Source organism: Epinephelus moara, chromosome 21 (genome assembly GCF_006386435.1).
Source record: "Epinephelus moara isolate mb chromosome 21, YSFRI_EMoa_1.0, whole genome shotgun sequence".
NCBI lineage: Eukaryota > Metazoa > Chordata > Actinopteri > Perciformes > Serranidae > Epinephelus > Epinephelus moara.
The window spans coordinates 28,602,185-28,627,513 of NC_065526.1; the positions used below are offsets into that span (position 1 = coordinate 28,602,185).

The 25,329-nt window shown below is 39.4% G+C and overlaps 1 protein-coding gene across 2 annotated transcripts in view; it reads left to right on the forward strand.

The window, feature by feature from the left end:
* The window catches only part of LOC126382521 (neuropilin-1a-like), a 98,628-nt gene that overhangs the window by 36,054 nt on the left and 37,245 nt on the right, over positions 1 to 25,329 (forward strand). For both annotated transcript variants that reach the window (XM_050032428.1, XM_050032429.1), the window contains 3 exons: positions 1,503 to 1,730; positions 8,602 to 8,772; positions 14,890 to 15,056. In XM_050032428.1, coding sequence (XP_049888385.1) covers positions 1,503 to 1,730; positions 8,602 to 8,772; positions 14,890 to 15,056 — 566 coding nt within the window. The remainder of the gene's footprint in view (positions 1 to 1,502; positions 1,731 to 8,601; positions 8,773 to 14,889; positions 15,057 to 25,329) is intronic.

Genomic DNA, 25,329 nt, shown 5'->3' on the forward strand with positions numbered 1-25,329 from the left:
TGTAGCACAGCAACCTCACACTACTACACAACAATGGTGAGATGAATATAAAAAAGGGAAATATATAAACACAGCACAGCTGAGGATTTTGTCACTATAAGGTGTTACGTGCAAAATGCATGAATGAAAGTGTGAGAAAATGGAACATCATCGCCGGAGGGTGCAAAATAACAGCAGACAATGTTTGTGGGGGTTTTCTTTTGTGGAAGTGGAACTTTATTTGTACAGCTAAAATCTGGGTTACACAGAAATTCAAGGATACAAAAGATGGATTATAGGTACTGGAAATACCCAAAAAAAATGTTAATCAAAGTGTAGCAAGAACAAATCAGACCAAAAGTAGAGAAAATGTAGGTCTTGTAGATAAAACTAAAAGCTGAGATGGACAAAGAAGCACACAGTGAATCCACAAACTACAAAACAGCACTGCTATTTGACTTCACACTGAATACAAATTATAAGGTTGTGGTTGAGTGATTATGTAGGGTAGCGTGTGTGTGCATTTGGACGTGTCTAATGAGCTAATAGGGCTCGATTTGTCTGTTTATGAGTGTATCTGTGTGTGTTGTTGTTTGCTGAACATGATCAGTGTCTGTAAACAGTCTCTCAGTGTCTGGGACTGTCCGCGAATATCTCCACACCCCAGTCACAACACAGACACAGGCGGCTCCGACAGGGGAGTGGGACCGGTTCGTCTGATTGGATGGAGACAATGAGTTTTGTCAATAAAACAAAGGTTATGTCTGAAGGAAATCGAATGTGTTACTGGGACTTACAGGCTCGTTTTACATTTTTAAAATCAACCATTTTTAAGGCAAATTTGCGACTTTTTCTGGATCAAATGAAGTGTTTCTATTTTTCTCTTATTCCATCATACTGTCATGTCTTTCTTCACAAAACTGGTGAAAAAACATTGGAGAAAAAATGACATTCTGGCCTCACAGCAAGATTTCACCTGAAATTTCCACCATTGTTAAAAACAAAAATCTAGTTTTAAGACTCACAAGGACTCAGTCAATGTAAATCTTTATTCCAGTTAAGTCACAGCTTTCAAAGTGTTGCGGGCTGCCAAAGTTTTCTACACTCATAAAGGTAAAAAAAATCTGTCGGTATTTCAGTTTGCATGTGCATTTCCAAAATGTCTGTATCCTTATTTTTGCAGCACAAAAGACAAAAAGGTCCAAAAAATTCAAATGCAGACAGTGAAGTAAAAACTATCAATCCAAACAGGCACAAAAGTTACTTTAAAGGATATTCTGGCAGATTCGGCATTCAAGAACATGATGGCATGATCCAGCTATGAATATCCAAAGTCAGCGTCTCAGCTTTCAACCGCTAACGACTCATTTGCAAAATAAACACTGGAAGTCATATTCAAAGTGATAGAGACGTGCGAACGCCAACCCCTGAGAGTTCACACCTCTGTCCGAGCGGGAATTAATCACTCTGTCAAAACACATCTTGACACTTTAAAAACTCACCCATGTCTTCTCTCCTCACAGGTCCAGAATGTTCCAGGAACTTTACGGCTCCCAGAGGCATCATCAAGACACCGGGCTTCCCCGAGAAGTACCCCAACAACCTGGATTGCACCTTCATGATCTTCGCCCCCAAGATGTCTGAGATCGTGGTGGAGTTCGACAGCTTCGACATGGAACCCGACACCACGCCGCCGCCGGGCGCCCTTTGCCGATACGACTGGCTGGAGATCTGGGACGGCTTCCCTGCAGGTGAGGAGAGGGTTCGGTTGAGGCGGAGATGAATGAGAAAAATGGAGGACATGTTGGTCTAAGCCTTGGAGGGTAAAACGGGAGCTCAAGCTGACTAGAAATATTTCAGTTTGAGTCTTAAAGGATGAACTTGAACCAACAAAAATGAAAAAATATGATTCTAAAATCTGAAACTGTCCATGTTTTAAACTTACTTAAACATCCAAATGTAAGACTGTGAATATGAGCACACTTTTCCTCAACTAGCTACAATGAAAAAACACATACACATGTTTTTGTATGTAGTATTTTTAAGCATTTATGAACTTTTAAGGCCGGTTTTTAGCTTAAACCCTGTCTAAGAAATATATTCTAATGGTTGAGATAGAACAATTCAAAACCAGGTCAAAAAATGCTATAAAAAAGGGCAAAAGGGATGTTTTTGCCTGCTAAATTTGAATTTCCGAAGCATTGTATGAACTCTCGAGTCCCAAGCCAACTTTTTAGCTTGAGCCCCTGTCTCAGAACCATATTCTTATGGCTTAAAAAAAAGCTACAAATATGGATGCACTACCGAGATAGAGCCATGAGATCAAATGGAAAATGTCTGACAGAAAAAAGATGAAAGTAAAAGAATCGTAGGGGAAACAACAGGACTGCTCCTCCACAGGTGGAGGGTGAGAACAGGCAAAATGGGATGCAGATGCAGAAGGATAAATATGCGGAGCTGAGCAGCAGCCGAGAGAGGAGGATGAGAAGTGCTCGGGACGGCTTCCCCCTGCAGATGTTGACAGAAAACAGACAGAGATACAGACAGAGACATGTGGAGGTGAAGGGGAGGAGGAGGGAGGAGAACAAAGGATGGATGGCTTCCCTGCAGGTGGGACGAGCTCGGCTTGAGCGATGGAGGCGAAGGAGAAAGCGGAGGCGAGAAATAGACTGGTAAAGACAGGAGGGGAGGTGGGGGCTGAGGTGGAGGAGGAGGGGAAGCAGGAAAGGATGTGTGTTTACACTGGTTTTATTTTTGGGATACAGCCTATAAATTTTTGTGCATATATCTGCGGTAACAGAATTAATCCCTGAACGGAAAGTATTTTACACTTCCTAAAGAAAACTTATCGCATCATTTATGAGCCTGGTGTCTTCAGAATTCATGCTTTTATGGTCATTTTTCGGAGCACTCTTCCTTTACAAAAGGTTTTACAGGCTGTGTCAGGAATTTGGCACAGGAGGATAACACTGTGTTTCTCTGTCCTAATTGGCTGGATATACAAGGGGGCCACTCTGCCCGCCGTAGCCCTGATATGTTGAGCACTCCATTGACTCTGAACAAGGGTGTAGGTTCTGTTTGTTCATTGCAGGAAAACAAGGGGTTTTTGGGTCCTTGGCTAGAACATTTTGAGCATTTAATTAATTTCCTGCATTCTGGTCATTATTTATGATCCAATTTGTGCCTTTTCTGCATCAATTTATGGTGTAAATATTGTTCATTTTGTCAGAATAAAAGTCCTCTGCTACTTTTATGTTTCATTGGGCGAGACAAGTGCAATTAGTCTAAATAGTAAGAGGGATGTGTCCCCTGCATCCCTCCTGAAATCTACACCTATGACTCTGGATCTCAATTTGAAGGGGATGGGGGGGTTTTCCTATTGACAACATATTTTCAGTCACTTTGATTATTGATTGATAAGGAAAAATAGTTTCTCCTGGACTTTTAAAACCTTTGGAAGTTTTGCAGGTTTCTGAAAATACAAGCATGGCTTTTAAGGAACTAGCAAACGTTACAGTTCAACTGAGGAGGAGACCATGAGCACAAGCCTCCTGTCCATGAGTAGATGCACTCTTCCTCCTGTGCGATGATACAGTTGGCGGGTGTAGTTCTGTAGAGAGAAAATAGTTCCTATGTGAAACTGCTCACAAGATGTTCTGTGGATTATCTTGAGTAACCAGTTCTTGATTTTTAGAGAGAGACACTGCTGTTGAGTTTTTCAAATTTATTTTCTTGGCAATTTGGCAGACGGTATCTCCAACACTTGGCAACTCACACCAAAACAATCTAGGTTAATAAATAGCACTACAAGTAAGAGGAAAAATATGTGTTTTTGATTTTAGGGTGAACTGTCCCTTTAAAACCCCACAAATGGGAAGATGCATACAGAACAGCCCAATCAGGATGCTGATGACACATTTAAGAAATAATTTCAATCCTACTCTCAGTAACCAGTTAGCTTAGCTTCGCAACAAAAAAATCCACCTTCTAGCACCTTTAAAGCTCTCTAGGAAGAGAATAAGTATATTTCCCAAAATGTGAAACTATGCCTTTATCCACTTACAGTACATAAGAATCAATAATGGCTCAGCTGTTACTCAGCTGTCAGTCCTTTACTCGAAACTCACCCTCCTGTGCTCACACGGAGGCTGGATGTACTGAAAGAGAGACTTCTTCACAGCTTGCACATTGTTCCCTCACCAGCCACATTTGGAAAATCGTCTCTCTGCACATGAATGACGGCGACACATCCTGCTCTCCCCTCTGTTCACACTCCCCTCCTCTCGTTTGGACAGCGTTTCTCAGCTTCCATTGTTGTCTAATTAGTCGTACAGTGTGCAGATAATGGTGAGAGCTACATACCTTGGACAGGCCTGAGTAGGCTGCCAGGATGCCCACAATACTCACTGCTGTGCCCAAAGCGTTGCCTGGTTATTGCCAGGGAGGAGACTGGCATGGGAACATGAGGGACACAAAGACTGGCACAGGTATACAGACAGTGACATACACTTTAAAGCCATGCCAGCATACATAACATGCCAGGGCTTTTCCTGTCAAATGATCTGTGTGTGTGTGTGTGCATTCAGGTGTGTCTGTTAGCATAGACAAGTGTGTGTGCGTGTGTGTTTATGTGTGTAGGGGGTTGTGGAGGTGTGTGCGTGATGCTATAAAGCGCTGTATTCCTGTGTTTGCTGAGGGAACATGTGTGTCAGCGCAGATAACAAAGCATCTCTGCAGCAGGGTGATCAAATGCATTCACAATGTTAACACGAACACCAAATATTCCCACCATGCACTTCTTTGAGAGCTGTAAAATCTTCTCTTCAAAAGAAAATGATTTTTTTCTGGTTGAATTGAATCAAACAAACAAACATCTAGGGCTTATTATTTTTGGATTCACTCTTCAAAAGAGGATGTAATCATTTATTTTCTTAAGAAATTTTGTTTTTTTTACAGGGTAGTTCATAAAAAAATGAAAAAAAGGAAAGGGATGAGTCCTAAATGTAGAGTTTAGAAATAAAAATATTGGATTATGTTCACTTATTTGATTTTTTCCAAAGCTCTCAGTCACATTTTATGCTTTAAACAGCAGATCAAATCTGCTCGGTATGAGATCATTTTAAAACTCCAGAAAAAAAAAATTGTCAAAAAAATGTTCAGAAAAAACTCTGCATGAGCTGTTTTTTAATCTTACACTCCTACATACTGAATGTTCCCTATGTTGAAACGCTGGAATTGAATCTTCTTCCTGCTGTTTGTTTCAGATATGACCATTTTCCAAAATAAATGTAAAGGCAGCCATATTGCTTGAAAGATTTTTCCATTTTATAGCTGATTACATCGACAGCAGACAGCCGTACAGTGAAACCATTTCACACCACCTCCGATAAGGCTGAAATAATTCAAAATGTAATCCGTCACACATTGTCGACTACCTGCTTTAAACTGTAACTGATAAACATAATCCACGAGATTACTCAAAGCGCTGCATTCCAATGTGATTGCCTGCTGTTACTTTTTGCTTATTTCGCCTCAAATTGTTAGAAAAGTATATTTTTTGTAACATGTATAAGTTCGCTCTGGACTGAATGTTCCCTCCTTGAGTCCTCGAGAGGCTGCAGATACAGTATCTCTATGAAACAGGAGGCACAACAAGCCTGGCATTGTTTCTCGCAGATAAGAACAGGATGAAATGGCCAGCAAACTGTGGGCAGGCAGCAACGTCAGCACTCACAGTGTTTAAGACATGAGACAGTCTGTCGCTGTGTGCTGCATGTTAGAAAATCGTGTTGTTACAGTGGATGTCAGCCCCTGTTTGTGCTTGTCATGATTTATCATTACATTTTAGTCACAGAGCTCAACAGCTCTCCCTGAAAAATAAATCTGAAAAGGTCAAACCTCCAGCAACACTTGAAATACATAGAAAGGCTTGATTGTAGGACTGAAGCGTTTTGGCTTGTGGCCTTTATCAAGGAAACACATTGGTCTTACAATAATGTTGTTTTATATACAACAAGTGTTGCTGGAGTTTTGATCTCTTAAGACTTCTTTCTCTTCTCCCCGCACCTTGGAAGCAGGTGAGGTTGTGTTTGCACCGCCCTGTTCCTGAACACCTGATTTGGATGTTAGCAGCCCTTTAAATGGCAGGTTTCTGTGATTTTTAGCCTCATAGATATGGGTTAGAAGGGGCGATGCACACCTACTAGTAGATTCAAAGGCAGTTATTAGTTCATTAAATATCCATTTGCATATCCAGCATTATGAAATGGTCGCCATTATAAGCCCACTGAATGTCAGTTTAGATGAATCCGCTTTTATGTCCGGAACCTCCCGTCTACAACGGGCTTGAGACGCGCCCTCATTGAGGACTTGGCTAAGATTCCGGAGCTACTTTATTATCCTGAAGCACTCTAACCGCTACACTAGGGAGGCCCCTGAATGTCAGTTTAGATAATGTTGTGAAATAGTCACATTTTCACTTTTTCTACTTTCGTATTGGAAAACATGTGATGGTACATCAGTTAAAAAAGACATCTCTGGTTAAAATAGGTTAAGGCTTTTTAAAGATTATTTTTTGGCTTTATTATAAAGAATAGTCTAAGCATAAAGGGGGAGACAGAGGGGATAAGAAGGACGTTGCCTTCTTATATGGGACGCCTGCTCTACCCACTACGCCACTGGACGCCTCATGCCAAGGCTGACTTTTGGTTTCACATGTGACACACGCCCTGTTTAATAGATGAAAGTCCTGTGTTTTTTGACACATTCGCCTCCAACCTTCAGGCTGACACAGACTTTCTTGCGCTTCATTCTATGTCACTTGACTTCCTCCTTTGTTGCCATCATAGTTATCGTAGCAGCAAGAGGTTGCTGCTAAACAATAAATGTAAACGACCATTTCATGGCCCGATAATGGGCCTACTAGTAGGTGTGGCAGACCCCTTCTAATCCATATCTATGAGGCTTATAACCACTGATAACGGCCATTTAACGCCCTAATAACAGCTGAACCAGCTGTTCTGATTGATAACTCTTACACAGTCTTTCAAAATACAGCTGATGGCACCTACCAAAGATTAAGAAGAGGAAGAAGTCATGTTAGGCCACAGGACATTTTTAGGGTTGTAAACAAGACATTGGAAATTAGTTAAAGTGTTTTTTACAGTGCAGCTGATGGATCATTTTTGGCAACGCTTTACTGTGCAGAGCTATAATTTATTAATTTTTCTGACAATGACTACTGAAAATGAAAATTCAATTGGTACACTTCCAATTAATTCATTCCAACTGCTGACATAAGTCAGTCGTAAGCAGGTCCACCATGCATTAAAAAATGTGACATTTCTCAACAGGCAAGCATGCGACTCCACTAATATAGAACACAGTTTCCTATTATGGATGATTAATACATGAAAATTAATTTTGGTTTAGATGGAGGCTGTATTTAAAAATATCTACATATTTTCCCTATAATTAATACCAAATTACAAAGTCCTTTCAGGAAATTTCCTCGCAAAGAAATGAGAAATTATGGAGTCTTACAATAACGCATTACCTTATGTGTTCATCCAGATGGGCTGAGAAGTTTTTTAAGGATTCTGGAAATACCTGCAAAAATGCAGTATGCAGTAAACGTACCTTTGGGGGTTTTCAAAGATTGCTGGGGATTTATCTTTCTGAAAAATGGAGGTTTTGCTCTGTGACTCGAATGTAATAATAGTACAGTCTGTGAAACTGGGAGCAAATATTTGGAGGTCTCGTCGTCTTGGTTTTTTTTTTTTCCAGCGAAGAGTGTGCTCAGAGTTAGAATTTTCTCACGTAATATACACAGAATATGAAGTCAAACAGATGATTCTTTCTATTTATTAAGATAGATTTGAATAGCAGTATTCCCTTAGGGGTTCTTTTTTAGGCATCTATCTACTGCACTTTGCTTCTCTCACAACACTGGGTCTGATAATCTAAGAACTTTACAAAAAAGCATATTATACCATCTTTGTAATTAGATACCAGTTATTCCATAGCAGGAAGTCTTGAGTTTAAATCTTAATTTAACACCATGGACTCAAAGTTGGAAATATAAGCAGGCACAACATAGACGTTAAACACAATATCTTTCACTGTTCACCTGCAGTCTATATATAGTGTTGGGAAAATAAGTGTCAATGCAATATGTCATGGAAACGAGTGTTTCTGCTACCTGTCATCTCACCTTTGTTCCCGTCTTTAAGGTGTCACATCACCTACCAGAGGTGGGAGAATGGAGCTGACAGGAGATCAACTCTTTTCAATCTAAATTTTTTAACTTGAGTTCTGCGTAGATAGAATATAACAGATTAAAAACCACGTTTCTAGCTTCTGTGTTTTTGCTCAAAGCCAAGAAACATCTCCCAGGACAGCGAGGGCAGAAAAGGACAAAGTGAATAATAAAAGCACTCTGCATTTGATAAGTGATGAAGTTGACGTTCTCCTTTTTCTTCACCTCCCCTTCTTCATCTCTCACTCCCTTTTTCTCCCATCGCTATCCCGCTTTCTTCTCTGATCTTCCCTGTTCTCTTTCCTTATATTCCTCTTCTCCTCCCTCATTTCCTACCTCCTCTCTACTCCCTCTTCCTCCCTCAGTGGGCCCTCACATTGGTCGGTACTGTGGCCAGACGTCCCCGGGCCGTGTGATCTCCTACACCGGCATCCTGTCCATGACTATCACCACTGACAACGCCATCGCCAAAGAGGGATTCTCCGCCAACTACACCATTCGTGAGAGGAGCCTCCCCCCAGGACACGAAGATGAGGGTGAGCAGCTGGAACAGTAATGGGAAATTGAGGTGGAGGGTAGACATGTCATCTGGCATTAGCAAAGACCAGGGATCATTTCCTGGATGTTTCTGTGTCTCATTTGCCTTTTATAGTATGAAAACATCAAATGCATATTTCCTTTAACAAGACGCTGAATCTTTCTCAGCCAGCTTGTTTGTGATCTTTGACCTCTGACCTCCATGTTGGAAGGAAGGCAAGCAGATAACGAATTCTCCCTCAGGGATTTATAGCATGCAGCAAAGAAAAAAATTGAATTTTTCACTTTATTGCCCCACCATATGATTCCTTCATGTAATGAGCTGTGAGATGGGTTTGTAATTTAAGAGGAAGAAAAAGACGTAATACCCCACATTAGACGCCCTTTACACCTTGCATTAAAGTGTGTCTCACACCTGGATTGTTTCTAGATATGATTTAACCTGATTACATTTACATGTGGTATTAATATTTGTCTGCCCAGCTCAAATAACCAAATGGTTATAGCTGTTCACCACAATTTGCTCAGCCATCGCTTTATAAACAGTTAGCTTACATTATGAATTGCCAGGTTTTGCTAGTATAGGCTAGTTTTGTCAGAACAAATCGGAAGCATACACTTGGTCTTGTCTTGATTCCATCCACAGGTGTCTTGAATACTCATAAGCTTTTCTCGCTCCTTTCTTGCTAGTAGCTCAGCCCGCTAACTGGCTAATGTTTGCTAACTTGCTGGTTTGAATCAGTTGCCCACAATCACGTATTACCGACCACTTAGTTGTTGAAAAGCAGTTGCATTTACACTTGTGGTTACAATGTGCCCTTGACCACCTCCGAAGGTGGTATAGCTAATCAGATCACAATCAGTCCTCAAGGCATTTTGTGTGCATTCATATCTCTACTTTTGTGTAGTTAAGCACTGTTCAAAAGCAATCCCATCACTTAAAGCACATTTCAGTGCAAAATATGAAGGGAGTCATAAAGATCAATTATCTATCTTCTTTTTCGATGTGTCCTTTTATCTGTAACATGCCAAGAATTAATGAAAAATAGGCATCATAACTTCCCAGACCAACAGTCCAAAACACACAGATGTTAAATTTACTATCATATAAAACAGAGAAAAAGAGCAATGCCACACATTTGAGAAGATGAAATGATAAATGACTGAAACAAGCAGACGATTATCAAATTTGTTGCTAATTGATTTTCTAAAGGTCAACTGATTTTTTCTACAATTAGCTATTCAATTCAAATAATTTAGAGTTCCTTCGTTCTGCTTAAATTTAAACACATGGACTCAAAACCACTGTTTGTGACCATTTATAGCCAAGTAATGTCTATTCACTGCCTCTTGTCACAGTTGATTCAATAATTTTTTGAGTACTGGAGAAATAAACTTTTACAAAAAAAAGCCAAGATTTAAGAAACGTTAGAAAAGTTTCTTGTATCACCTCAAAACCACTCACATCATGTACATTATTTTCCTTGGGGGGTCCTGAACCTTAAGCCCCTTTTACACTGCCAGATTTTCTGCGAATGTTGGGCCGTTTGCCGGCAAGCTGCGAGCGTTTAGACACACAGAGCCGGATTGGCAAGTTGATCCGAGGTGCCCAATTTTCCGCCTCGTAGGGTAGTCATATTGGCGGAACCCTTTTAGTTTAAACAGACCGAGGGGCCCTTCCGCAACAGGAGGGGCTGTTGATGACTTGTGGGAGGAGCTGTTGATGATGCCGCACGTGCGAGCCACTGGCGGTGGATAAACAGGAAACAACTCCTTGTCCTCGCGAAAGAAAAGGCCATTAACTGTCAGATGATGGGGATGGTGAAGAACAGTCCAATAAATGCAAGAAAGTAATCTTCTTAATCTTATATCAGTATTTTTCCTTTAACTGAGTGACATGATTCTGATATGAGTAACTCTGTCAATCTGATGTTCTATTTCAGGGTCTGAATTCGACGACACTATATAATCTAAATTTTATCTAATCCCATAGCTGTAACTTTAAATTCAAAATGTGATTTGGTTATGATAAAAACAGATTATATATTTATTCAGTTTGACCCACTTTTTAATTCTTATCTTCTGCTGTTGAACAATGCATCAGGCCAATTTCACACATCAGGATATGATTATGAGATGAAACTTTTCTCGTCCTTTTTCATGTGTTGTGTTCACATGTTCTTTAAAGATCTCCTCCACTCAAAGATGTGCTTTTTTTCTTTTTTCCCCTACAATATCTGACCTGTAATGCTAGCCATCTTGATGCGTGCTGCCCTTTCATCAGTCAACCTAGCACAAGCAGCAGTGGTGGGCAGGGCGTGAGACCAGATCCAAAATTTCTCAGTGAGGTTGAAAGAGTAAAGGGGCTTTCAGCCCCTTTTCAGAGTTTCCTTTAATTTTTAATGCGACAAACCCCTATTAAACAACATATTAATCATAGCAGAGTATTTTAAAACATGTCTGGAGGGGAACTTTGTCTGCATTAGTTGGCTGTGTGTCCTTGTAGGAATGCCTGTAGAGAGTTAATATATATGGCCCGTATGGCTCTTGCACTCTTGTAACCTCGACCCCAGTCACCCTTGTTTTAGGAATGTGAGTGTGTGTAGAGAGGTGAGTTTACGTAAGGTCCCACGGTGGCTAACACGGGCACTTTGGGAGAAATGATCGTAAAATTCCAGATTTCACTGCTCTAAATTGATATTTAATGACTTAAAGCCAGTTGACTGTGTGTGTATTTGTGTTTGGGTCAGAATTATCCTTCCTCTGAAGATTCCTATGTCCCAGCTGCACACAGTGGTCAGTGAAGCTGTTTCATTCTTTCTTTTCCTTATTTAAAATGTGCAAAAATCTAATTTAGTTACAACAATAAATGTATGATAGACAAAATGTATTAAGTTATTGACAAACCAATAAAAAACACAAATTGAAGTTCACATGTCTAGTTGAAATGCTCATATTGGTATTTCGTTTTTCTAAATCCATCCATTTGAAACAAAAGTATTGATGCACTGTGTTTTTTTAAATCCTACATTGTAAAGCTCTTTAATTTTGAAAAATGAAATCTAATTTGTATATAGTATATTCAATGCCACATCATCCAATACCCACACAACACACTGGCCGTACTAAATGTTTCTGAATCACACGTGTGTAGACATTCCACTAGAGGGGTTAAAGTAATTATCTTTTTTTTTTTCCAGTTTTTTCGTTTGTTTTTGCCTTGGGTGGAACATGTGGGTGTCGTTCGGTTGCATGCATGCATGCATGTGTGTGTGTGTGTGTGTGTGTGTGTGTGTGTGTGTGTGTGTGTCTGCTGTTGATAGTGAGTGTTAATGACAAGGTACATGGATGTACAGTGTAGTCTAAATTTATCAAATATGTCCACACTGTATGCATGTGTGTGTGTGTGTGTGAGAGAGAGAGAGAGAGAGAGAGAGAGAGAGAGAGAGAGCGAGCGATAAATCTGTCCCTTTAGTCTTAACTGGGATGGCTGAGAGCAGCACTGGTGTTAGACAAAGCTCTAATTATCTTAGATTAAGTAACTCACACACACACACACACACACACACACACACTCAGTAACTTTGCCTACAGACCCCCAGCTAAGCTCAGCAGATTAAATTAAAGCCTCTTGCCAAACCAAATCACTTTGTCTTTTCTCCAAATTTAGCTATCACTGTGATGCTATCAACCAGTGATTGTACCAATAACTGTATAATAAGATGGACGACACGTCTCCACTTCCTCCCATTGTACAAAATGCCAATTCCAGATTGTCCAGATTTGGACAGTCCTAGTGGTAGCAGGCCTGCATTTACAAAATTGACCAAACCAACTTACATAGGCTATGAGTTGCTTAATGATAGTGGTGAAAACAGCCATTATAATATCCATTCAGTTTATGGAGTGTTAGTGTAGCCTACATCTGACAAAAAAGGTTGGGAACCATTGCTATAAACAACCTTTTCTTTTTTTTATTTATTCTTTATTTTTACATCAGTGCTGTCCCTTCATCCTCTTGAGATTCTCAGAAAGAGCTTCCATTCAAGCTGGGTCTTTGCTAACAACCTCTGAGGAATAAAACTCTCACATCCTGCAGTGAATTTACGGCCATCACCTTCAGAAACGGCCTCCAGCCGGGCCTTTGATTAGCTGAAGGATCGGTGGGGGCGTCATTTTACGTCCTTTCTTTCTTTTTGGATGGAGAGGTGGAGGGACAGGGCTGAAGTTTGTCCCTTGTGCCTGCTGTGAGGGAGACATGGAGGTTGTCTCGTGAATTGAAATGAGATAAGAGAGAAAGTTTTTGGATTGGACGCTGAGGCAAGAGGAGAAACAGAGAAGTGAGAGAATTTAGGGATGAAGTGATGTATCGGCTGGCTGATTTCCAGTGGAGTTTTACTTGTCTCATTGTCTTGCTGCAGAGAGGAGCTACTCCTCTGTGGAGAAGCTGTGAATTGGATGATTTGGGTCTGAAAATTGTCAAGTTAACAAATAGTGAAGATGAGCACAAAAACAGCTTTCTGCAGTGTTTTGGTGATATTGCAAGCAAACTTGCTCCCTAATTTATTTGTGGAACTTGGAATGATGCAAGTGTGTTTGTGTCAGCCTGGTAGACCTTGTGTCTCCAGACAGGCCTCCCACACACACATAAATACTCACGTTTCCTTTTGTCCCCCCTCTCCCTTTTCCTTCCCCGTGCTCCCCTGCTGTCACAGAGTGGACAGTGTATCCACAGAGACACTGACATGTAGCCTAGTTTGAGTTTGTCCAAATGCTGAAACAGTTTTGTGATCCTGACGGATTGTAAAATTTCCCAATATGCAGAGGAGTGCATTGTTCTTTAGTTTGAGAGTGATAAAAATGAAAATCAGCAAAATTAGAGCTGAATCTACACATTACATCAGCAGCAGTGTGTGTCTGTGTGGGTTTGTGTGAAATTTCTATTTCATGTTTCTGTTTCTGTGAAATTAACAACAATTTTGATGATTATCCTACAAACTTATTTATAAAGCAAAAACATTCTCATCTCCCAGCTTCTCTAATGTGAATTATTTTATTTTATTTTATTTTATTTTATTTTATTTTTCATTGTAAATTGATTTATCTGAAGGTTCTGGACTGTTTGCCTGGGCTCTGAGAAGCTGTTGTTGGCATTTTCACTACTTTTTGACATTTTTTAGATCAAATAATTCATGGCCTAAATTATAAAAAAAAAAAAAGAAAAAAAGACTTGCAGATTAATTCATCAGTTATGAAGATAATTATTACTTGCAGTATCAGGATTCAAGTCATTACTGATGTGAGTATCAGCAAGCAGTGATTTGAACAAGGACATATTTTATGTTATTTTGACTCTTTACCCTTTAGAGTATGTGTGAATGTATGGATACTGTACAAAAGCAAGCGTCTCCAAACAGCCTCCAAAGTGCCACCACAGGAGCTGTTTAAAATGACTCCTTTACTACCGTGACTTACTGCACAGCAGGGAGCGGGGACAGACACTTTACAGTGTCTGGGTGACACTCTAATCACAATGCTCACTTGTTTTTCTGAGTCAGAGGCAAAGTGAGATATATGGCTTTGAGCTTGAGGTGTTTCTGTCAGAATCCCAATTCTGTAGTTTAATGATATATTCAGCCATTAGCAATGACAACAAAATACCAAAATCCAGCTCATCCAGCTAATGATGTGTGTAATGAACTTTTTAAACTTGTATGACAAATGTTTTCCCTTTATGATCTGATGATAATTCAAATGTGTTAATGCTTTTGATTTGATAAGTAACTCCCTTTTTTGTTGATAATTTGGATTTCAAAGCTTAATTTCCACCCTGCAACGAAGTTTAGAAGCAAAAACTTCATGTTTACCGGTATTTCAAGACACACACAGACCACCATTTTAGTTTTAGAATGGTCAAAGAGGTTGAAGATAGTCAGAGTTATAAATGTGATCCAACTAGGTTTCTTGTTCCTTGCTAACATTTGACTAGGTAATTGTGTAATGAATTTGCGAGATCAATTGATTAAAATGAGTTGTCATGTTTTCTATAACTCACTCAAGTGACTAAAAAATAACATTTAGGACTCTTATTAATAGAGTTTTTCTGTCTTTGGCAGATTTTGCTTGCATGGAGCCACTGGGTATGGAGTCAGGAGAAATTTCCTCTGAGCAGATCAGCGCCTCTTCCCAGTATAACTCCAACTGGTCCCCCGAACGCTCACGTCTCAACTACCAGGAGAACGGCTGGACGCCCTCAGATGACACCGTCAGGGAGTGGGTACAGGTCAGTAATGTTTGGTTGCGTTAAAAAATGTGGGGGTCTTTTTTTTCTGCAGGGGAATTGTTGAAATTCTTGCGACTGAAATTATGTCACATTAGTGCTACTTTTAGAATCTGATCTCAACATGCACTCATTCGTGGAGAATGAGGTGTTCCTCAGCTTGAACCTGACTTTACCGCTGAGATCTTGCTCACATCTGGTCGGAATATTGTTCACTCATTTGTACCACGTTCTCTGCACGATATAGGGACACAGAAGGCAAAAAAATGAGCCAACATGCATTATTTATTGAAATCTGCCTCTCCAGCACAGTTGACATGTTTTGTCTTGATTGTGAAATCTGACGGAGCAGCCTGCAATCTCTTGAATGTGAAAAATAGAGCAGGCCAGTGTTATAATCTTTTAACATATTCAGTATCTTATTCAGTTTGCTAAACTAATCGCTGTACAGGGTTGAGAAGGAGGACAGTCAAGCTGGCGAGCTGCATTTAAGTGTCAGTGTATTTGATCTCTGGAGTTCTCTCTAATTTTGTCAGGTAGGACATAATGCAATTTGTAACTGCACTGAGAATCATCTATTATAAGGTTTACGACTATATACATACTCTCAATATGCAGATGTAGTGTTTTGTCTCATCTTTTACGTTTGTTATAGCCATGAAGTTTTAGCTTATAGCTAATAGCATTTGTCTTCCAAACATTTAAGAAGACATACAGTATTGTTTTCTGTATGGAGGTACTTTAGTTTCACACAGTATACAGTAGGCATGGTGTTATAATAAAAACAACAAATAGCATGAGTTCCAGACAGTCAGAGATGGCAGTGAACTTTTAGCCATGTAAATAATTTAGCTTCATGAGTAGATTCAGCTTCGACCTCATTTAGTTATGTTTGTTATGAAACTGAATTACCATGATGTCAGTTCTTCAGAGAGAGAATAAGAGAGGGCTATAGAGGTAAAACAGTACATTTAGCTTTAGCAAACACCAGCCTGTGGCTTTCTCTCTGTCTAGTTTCAGCTCTCTTGTATTAGCTGTCTGGTTGTCTGTTTCTGTGGCAGACTGCAGTTTCTGTGATTTGGTTTCTTTGGTTCTTTGGTTTGCTCAGTTTTGTAGCTACATACATGGAAATTATACATATCTATGGCATGATAATTTTGATATAATGCCAAAAAATCAGTGTCACTCAATTTGAACCAAATACGTAGGTTAAGCGTTCTGACTTTTGTACAGCAGAATACTGTTTTGTGTAATTATAAGCAGCAATGACCCAGCTTTTCAACTAATAAAAGGAAAACAAACTGAGGGCAAACATGGTCCTCAAGATAAGTCAAAAATCTTTGGCACGCATCAACAAAGTCAGACTGTTTGTATATCTCTTTTCCTGCGCTCTTGAACACCCCTGAAGAAGAGTGCAATCCGTCACGTTTAGCTTAAAATTACAGGAACCAGAATCTGATTTGTTTGGATTTGTCTTGGTGGCAAATTATCACACATGACAGGATGACAGGCCAACAAAACTTGAGACACTCTGCTAACTTTTAATTATGCTTTGTAAATAACAAGCATGGTTTGGACCAAAGAAAACTAACTAAGGTGAGATTGTCTCCCCTCAGATAGAATCGTAAGGTGCGGCTGGAGTCCAGCACTGTCCCATTGTCCAGGACAGGAACTCATAGAGGAAGACTCACAATGCCCCTTGCAGTAAGAGCAGACCCTTGCTTCCTTCCTGTGGGGGTTACAACAGGAAGTAGACAGGAAGTCGGCCTCAGTGGCAGATTAGTAGTAGTGGCTCTCTATTGTCTGTCTGGGGACTTCTTTTAGCTACCGGGCCACAGCTGAGCCCTCTGGGGTGTAATGATATGATCCCAGTGTTTTGATAGAGGTCAGTGGGTTAATATATGGGGAGAGTTGAATTCAATGGGCTTAAAATATGTAGCATTCATATAATTTACCAGTGATGCCTTCTGAAAAGTTTTTATTATGTGTTTTGACTTTGCGGTACAAATTATTTTCTTAAATGAAGTGTTTCTTGAAATAAGGGATGTCACATTTAAAGACACTTTTTTTAGAAACTAAACAAGAATTAACAGTGCTGCATTAAATATAATGTCACGGCAGTTTCATGCGGTGTTGCTATGGCGTTCAGTTGAGAATCCCGCCTACATTGCGGGGATACTAGCTGCAGTGAAAAACAAAATAAAGCAAAGCAACTGCGTAGAAAGGAAAAGAGTACATTGATTTGTTATTTATGGGATTGCACAAAGCTACAGCAACTCTGGAAGAGTGCGGCTGAATGTTTAAGTCTTATAATTGAAGAGAAAAGTCCTTTACGAGCCAAACTCTGTGTTATGGGAGTATACCCTGAAGACATTGCTGTAACTCTGCAGCAGTCTCCGCTCACTGACTCTGGACTTTTACAAGCCAGTGGGATAATTGCACTATTATGGAAGAACATGCATACGTTCTATTGGAAAGTGGATAAAGGAACTGGCAGCCTGTCTAGCTTTGGAGAGACCAGCTTATATTGTGAGAGGGAAGATAAGAACTTTGCTCGCTTGCAGAGCTTCTATATGGAGTTTTTAGACAACTAAGAATTTTGAATGATTTGAAATCATATGAACAGTATGTACTGCTATTATTTAACAATCATCATTGATGTGTTCATTGTTTCACTAGGATTGGGGGTAATACACACACTTTTTTGTTAAACTGTATATGTGTTAAATTCGAGTGAAAGAAAAGCACCTGGTACCAAAAGAGAGTTGAGTCGAGGCAGGACGAGCTGAACCATGCTGTGGAAATGAGGCATTTGATAATTTCCTGTGAACTTACTGGAAAAATTAAAATATCCCTACCAACATTTTTCCTTTTGGCTTAATCCTGTCCATTTTTCCTCACAAAACACAAGCTTTTTAATGCCCTTACTGGCAGTTTGCTGGAAGCAAACATTGTTTATAACCATAGCATGAGCAGTAGTTTACATGCCTCATTGACAGGTTCTGTGCAATTACGGTACAAGTGCCTTCAAATTCCCTTAAGTTTGTTGTTTGAGACCTGAAATAAAAACCCACCAATACTTCAGACACTTTTAATTAAAGTAACTACACAAATTACAGGCCCATTTCTCATGATATAGAAAACAATGAAAAGGTAAAACACCTGGTAGAGTTTGCTGAGCATGGATGTACCATCTCAGCAACATTGTGCAAGTGTCTCCCTGCTGTTGGCCTCTGACCAGCACCTCAGTGTTCCCTATAAGGACACACTGACTATAGATACTAAAGGAGGTGGTGACGCTCCTCGTTCGGCTCACCAGTCATGAGATTTGCACCAGTGACTTCTCAGTCACAAGCTCTCTCTCTCCTCTCACCCGAGGCTACAAGCTATATCGGGTCCAGTTGAGTGTGTGCGGACAGATTTCTATACGTGTGTGCTCTTCTGCTGTTCAAGTAAAGCTCTGTCGACAGTCCCTCCTGAAGAAACAGCAGACCATCCCCCTGCCACAGTGATTTATAGCCTCAGAACCGGTGCTGTTGCTCGCCCCCCGTCTCTGTGAGGCATTTGAGTTATGACTGGTGGTTTTTGTGAAGAGAATTTTCCATTTTATTTGATTAAGTGTGGTGCGTGGCCAACTCCGCACAGCGTGGTTTGCCTCACGGCTTTCCATTCATCTTACTTGAGAAGAAAATTATGACTTTGTTAATTCTTGCATGCCCGCCTCCTCTGCTGCAAACACCTCTATTATTCATTTAAAGGCATTTATATTTTATTGATACTATTTTCAGGTTACGATTCATAATGTTTTTCAGCATGATGTTACCCGGTGGCAGTTTTGGGTGGCGGCAGACAGTGAGCTCATTATCTAGCTTTATTGTATATCTGTAATCGTATTTTTGCACTGCGGTGACTCATTTCATCAGCATGCTGGATGCAATGAAATGAAAAGCCTCCATTTCTGTGAACCACATTTTAAAGATTGACAGAGGAATTAACTCTAATGTTCCAAAAGAAATACTAAAATTTTACTTGTGCAGCAATAAAATCACCAAAGGAGAAACTTGTACAAAGTAATATGAGCTATAAAGGCAACTTTTAATGAGACTAATGTATATCAACCCATACTTGAGATGAGAAAAAGAGAGTACAAAGTATTTTTTTAAGTAATTATTCAATAAATTGAACAGAACAAACAAAGTGAAGTACAAATCCACGTTTTAAGCAACCTGACTCCATCATAAATGTCTTTAAAAATGCTCCACAAATCTTTATCAGATACTAAAACACTGCATTCAAGCTTCAATTGCACGAATTTGGCTCAAAAAACACCCGTAGGTGCATCTTTTAGAGCTGTAGTAAATTGACTCGTAATTGAATACCATGATGTAAGCCCAGGAAAGGCTTCCTTCCCCGACTGACTTCAGGTATTTATAGCCGCCCTGATGTTTGTCTCCAGGATCTCTCTGACGCCACCAGGAAGAGCTCAGCGACATGCATCTGGAGAACACATTTGGGCCTCGTGTGAGCGAGGTTGTTGTTGAAGCCGGGTCAGGGGGGGAAACTGAAAGACAAAAGATCCTCCAGAGAGCATTAAAGGGTCTCGCTGTCCAGAGCAGACCTCTGGAGGAATATCCCAGTGAACTTCCAAACCCAGGAAATGTCAGTTACACGGATCAGACTTGCTAACATGGTACATGCGAGACCTCGTCTGAGTTTTGTTTAAGCACATTGGTAGCTGTGTTGAAAGAAGTCAAGTGTCTAATCATAAATCTAATTTCTTAGGCAATGAGTGAGCGGAAACAAAAAAGTGATGAAATTAGAGTTATGTCATTCATCAAAGAAAAATAAAGCCCCAAAACCAAGCAGATCTAATTAGTTTGATGTTCATTCTGGAAAGAAAACCCAGAGGCTACTGAAAGAAAGTATTTCAAAACTGAGAATAACATTCTTTCTTTTTCATCAATGCCAAGGAGTCATTTAGAAATTCTGTAATGAGGTTTTAGGGCCCAGTGGTTATAAAAGTCACTCAGCAGATACATAACTATGTAAAAGTTGAAAAACAATACTATGTTATTTCCTAAGTTTTAGCTCTTTAATTAGTTGCGTATTCATGTAATTTTTAGGAGACAGAGTTGTCTAATTAGTGTGTTGCTTTTTTGGGGGGATGAAAGGCTGCAGAAAGGAAGTATTTCGTTAATTAGAAAAAGAAGTTCCACTTTCTTATTAATGGAAAGGTATCGTTTTGAAATTCAGCAGTGAGTTTTAACAGTTTTAAAAATCTAAAAGTAACTATACAGGTAGATGATCCCTGATTAAAATACTGTAGGTTTGCTATTGTGCTCTCTGATGGCTGTTTCCCCTGGTTGGAGAAACAGTTGACTGAACAGTGCCTATAGTAGGTCGATATGGAATTAAAAGAGGGGATGTCATGTTCCTACATAGTTATTTTATCCTTCCATGAAAAATAGCAACAAAAAATGGTGACAGGTATAGACGGGTACAGAAGACCAACACAAATATGAAGTTGTTGTAAGTCAACCAACAGAAATAATACCTGAACTGACACATTTCACATTCTCACTCTGACCTCATCACATAGCGACGTCCGGTCATGGACCTTCAACTTCCAGATACAATGTGCAAGGTACCCTGGGTGCCTTGGCTGTTGATGTTCTGGGACTCTGTGTCAAGTTCTGCCTGTTACATGCCTTGTCTTTTTGAAAATACACTTCCGTTTTGATAGGAAATGTATCGTTTATATACCATCTCTTTCAAAATAAAAGCACTACGTCAGTACAACACCGCAAATTGACGTTTTTTTCCTTCAACAACAAACACACAAACGTTTTGCCAGCACACACACACACACATGGTTAGGTCTAGGAAAAAGAACATGGTTTGGTTTTACAATCTTACAGGAAGCAAACACTGACCTCCTGGGTGAAAGTCGATGGTTGTTGGACCCATCCACCAGCCCTCAACACCAGGGCCATAATCACCTATTTAACATTGATTGGAACCATTTTTAATCTGTGGCCCAAACTCCCAGAGGGAGTCAAAGGGGAATTCCCCCCAGAAGAATTTTTTAGAAAGCTAAACTGACCATTTTAGGGCATTTTTTTAAACAAAGATTTTTAGTCAGGTATTCTCAAGGTTTTGATGACTGAATGCCATATTAAGGAGCCATCACAGCATTGAGGGACTCACAGGAAAAGTGCACACACTTATGACATTCAATGACTCTTTTTTAATGACATACCATACTATTAATTTTTCTATGAGTTTTTATCACACACTAACACTTTCCTAAAACTTTAACAGTTGACAGTGATATAATCTACATAACACTTGTATTATCACAAGTGATTGAATTAGATTCTAGTTTTTAATACCTTTGAAAGTAATATAATAGATCAACAGTACAGTACTGCCTAGATAAACACAATGTCATGCTGAATGAATGAAAGAGAATAAAATGGCAATATAATCTGATTATTAATCTAAAATAATCCTGTAAACGTGCAAAAACATTGTCCGTCATGCATTTTACCAACGTGTCTTGAGGTCATTTCTTTAGTGAGCATTTTAGTATAACAAAACTTCTGCTTGTGGTGAAAACTTTTTCTTTCCTCATGCAATCCACTGCCTCCCCAGAGTGCAGCACTTTCTTAAGTAAACACTGAAACCTCGGATGAGAATTGAGTAATTGGGGCTCTTTCTTTTACTATCACTGCTGAAGCAGTATCCTGTTTTGGCTGGATATAGCGGTGTTTTTTGTTCAATCTCATTTAGCCACACTTGACTGAATTATGTCCCCCTTCCTGCATTTTGTTCCCTTCATTAAAAAGCTCTAAGTGTGACTATTTTCTGTGGCATTAATGTAGGCACTGCCAAGTGTTGAGTAATTAGAAGATGGAAGAGCAATTAGCCTTAGTCATTTGATAGAGGAGGTCTGGAGAATGGAGCTTTGACCAGCTGCTACAGAAAACGTGCGAGAACTGCAGTGATTGGCCGATGGATTACTGTAAGAGTTGAGGCATTTCCTGTTTAAACTGGGGCAACTTCATCAACTCTTTATTGTAACTCTGAAAACTTGTTTTTGTCCGTCAGTTTGAAAACTGTTGTGTCTGTGCACAACACCTAAAATATTTAAAGCTATGACTAACAATTATTTTCATCATCAATCAAAATGACCACAGTGTTCTTGATTAATTGTATAGAAGCCCAAAGACATTCAGTCTTGTGTTGCATAAGACAAAGCAAAGCATCAAACCTTTACAAACAAGAAGCTGGGATGATTGAATGTTTGGCACTTTTACTTGAAAAGTGACTGAAACGATGAACGGATTATCAAAGCATTTGCAGATTAACTTTCCTTCACTCAAGTCATTTTAATTACTTGGATAATTGATATAGCTTTAGATTCCCTCCAGCAGTAGATTCCAGGAGTAACTTTCTGATGTGACTTTTTTTTTTATTTTTAGTACACCCTCTTCCCATTTATCTTGTCCTGTTTCTGAGAATTGCCAAATCTACTTACAGGAAGAGTGACCTGCCTTGTGGCTGCAACTCTCTCCATGTGTGACTGTTGAATGTCAGAGCAAAATCAGAGCTCTGGAAAGAAGCCTTTGCCCTTTGATTCTTAAAAACTTTTTTCTCATGATACTTTGGCCTGTTAAAAGAATACTTCACCCCCGAAATTTGGTTTTGGCTTTATAATCTTACGAGATGCAAACACTGCTCTCCCTAGTGAAACTCGGGCCCACCTGCCCCACGCTGTCTTTCGCCACCTTAACTTTTGTTCTTGTCCCGCTACATTACCCCCAATGCCACCAAGCACCATTAAACTATAACGACTACCAGCTGAGTATCGTGTCAGATGCCGCAAGTCACTGCCCAAGTGTCAGATTTTGACAACTTTTGAGTGAGACCGGGTTGGCTAGGTAAAATTTATGAAGAAGATCTTGTTTTCCTTGTACACCTCTTGTGAACGAAAAATCCAAAAACTGAGAAAATGTTTGATGAATTTAAGTCATAAGGGTCCGCGTTTAACAACAGCAAAACTATATCAAACAGCAGTTTACAAACTTTCGCACAACTTGTGCAGTATAATCCAAGTCTCATTTTTCAGTCCCGTGATCAGCACTTCCCAAACAGGCAGCCCTTTTCAATGGGAAACTGAAGTAAAAGTGAAACTTACCTGTATTGTCTTTAAAGCTAGACTCCATTGACAAAAACAGTAATTTTACTTTGCTGAACACGGGAGCTGCTGGTTTACCACTGCCCTTGATCAATTAGTTTGTTTGTGTTACTGTGTGACTTTGGTGTTTTAAAAAGTTTGTTCAGATTCACCAAAGTCACACCATAACACCAAGGACATAATCTGTGAAGCATTGCGTCACAAGTTAAAATGACTGGAGGCCACTTTACTGAATTCCTTAACACAACTCTTGATGCTGTAATGAATAACAGAAATTATCCTTGTTTATGTAATTCCACAACAAAACCTACTATACACAGTGTCTTGATTCTATACACTGAGTGTTGCATTCAGGGGACAGATCTCGTGGGAATATAGATCAGAAGGCAGCTGGGAACACCAGGCGAGCAATCCCACGAAACATCGTTTCCCAGGGGTCTCCCTGTCAGTCACGGAGCCCACACAAACCCACGGGAAGCTATTTCCTTCTTCTTTTCCTGAAAAAGCAACAGTGGGAGAAGCTAAATAATGGCCTCTGGTCCCTTCCCATGTACAGTATCACAGCGCTAACGTCTCTCTGGTAATATAATTACACACCATATATTACAGGCATCCCACATACTGAAGCGCTGTGTATTTTGGTATGCAACTGATAATTCCCAAACTCAACAAACAAGCAATTTTGTTTAGTTGAAGTGGAATGAAATGGAAGTCAAATGGAGTGTCACCTCATTTAATACACAGTTATGAAAATAAATGGATTTCACTTCATGCTTTAGTGCAGTTTGGAGGAACTTAATGTGATAACTATAAGTGGAGCGACATCCAGCGTTAGTGAAGTATTCTTAAATTTAGATGGTATTTGTGGACAGTATATATGTGAATCGATTTAAAAAGACCACTGTAAGGCTTTCTGTTATCACTAATGCTCTCTTTGATGATAACTATCATTTTATTAATCTTTTTTTTTTATCTTTTTCTTTTCAAGCACTTTGAGAGCAGCCTTGTTTCTGGATGCTTCTTTGCTGCAGTGAGATAAAAATGCCTCGGCCATCTGATCAAGTCTTTTTATCTGTTATTTAGCTCTCAGATCATGATTTCATGAGGAAACTGGGGAGAGTATAGCCACGAGATGCGATAATGTCACTGTAATTTCACTTGGAGTTACTCATTTTAAGAATTGCTTTGAACTGCCAGTGAAATAAGGACGATTATATTAGTTCAATAAAGAAAAGGAAATGTAAAAGAAGTTACACTGTGTTACCCCTTTGTCAGATTCTGTTTTGAACTAAAAACCAAATTAAATCACTTCCAAAAATGTGACTCTTTACTTTGTTTTTAGGATGTCTGGCGAGTTTTTCTAACTCAATCAGACACGAGACAACGCGTTTAGTCAGTTTAGTCATACAATCAAAGTAGGAAGTAACCCTCAGCCACCAGAGGGACTTTGGCTATTTTAAGGTGTGACAGTTCATCTTGTTTTTAGCAGAAAACTGCTTCAATCTGTAGAGTTTTTAAGAATTACAAACCACCTTTTGTCAGGAACGAAACAAAATCAAATAGTGGGTGGAGTTTGAATGAAGTTAATTTATTTTTGTGTCTTAAAATAAAGAGAAAGATGATAACCTTAAAACCTTTGCTTATAAAATTGTGCTTTGGATCATCGGAACTTAATGTCCATAGGTTGCATTGATGCTATCCCAGTTTGCATGCACAGAATGAAAACAGGTTAAGATCATGGCTCAACTGAGTTTCCAGATGTAACATGGAAACCTTCACATAGTCAGAGTTAACACAGTAGTTTGTTCTGGTTCGTATGTGTTTTTTATCTCATCATTTGTCTTTATCTAACTTGTGTTTTTATGGCAAGCCGTTTTAACATTTAATCACTAAGTTTGACTATCCGGAATTACCATTATAGATATCTATAACGTCATTTTGACTAGTAGTAATGTCATTGTGACTAGTATGAATTTTAATTTAAGATATCTGTAACGTCATTCTGACTAGTCAAAACTGAATTACAGATATCTGTAACTGTAGTTTTGACTAGTCAAAACTGAATTACAGATATCT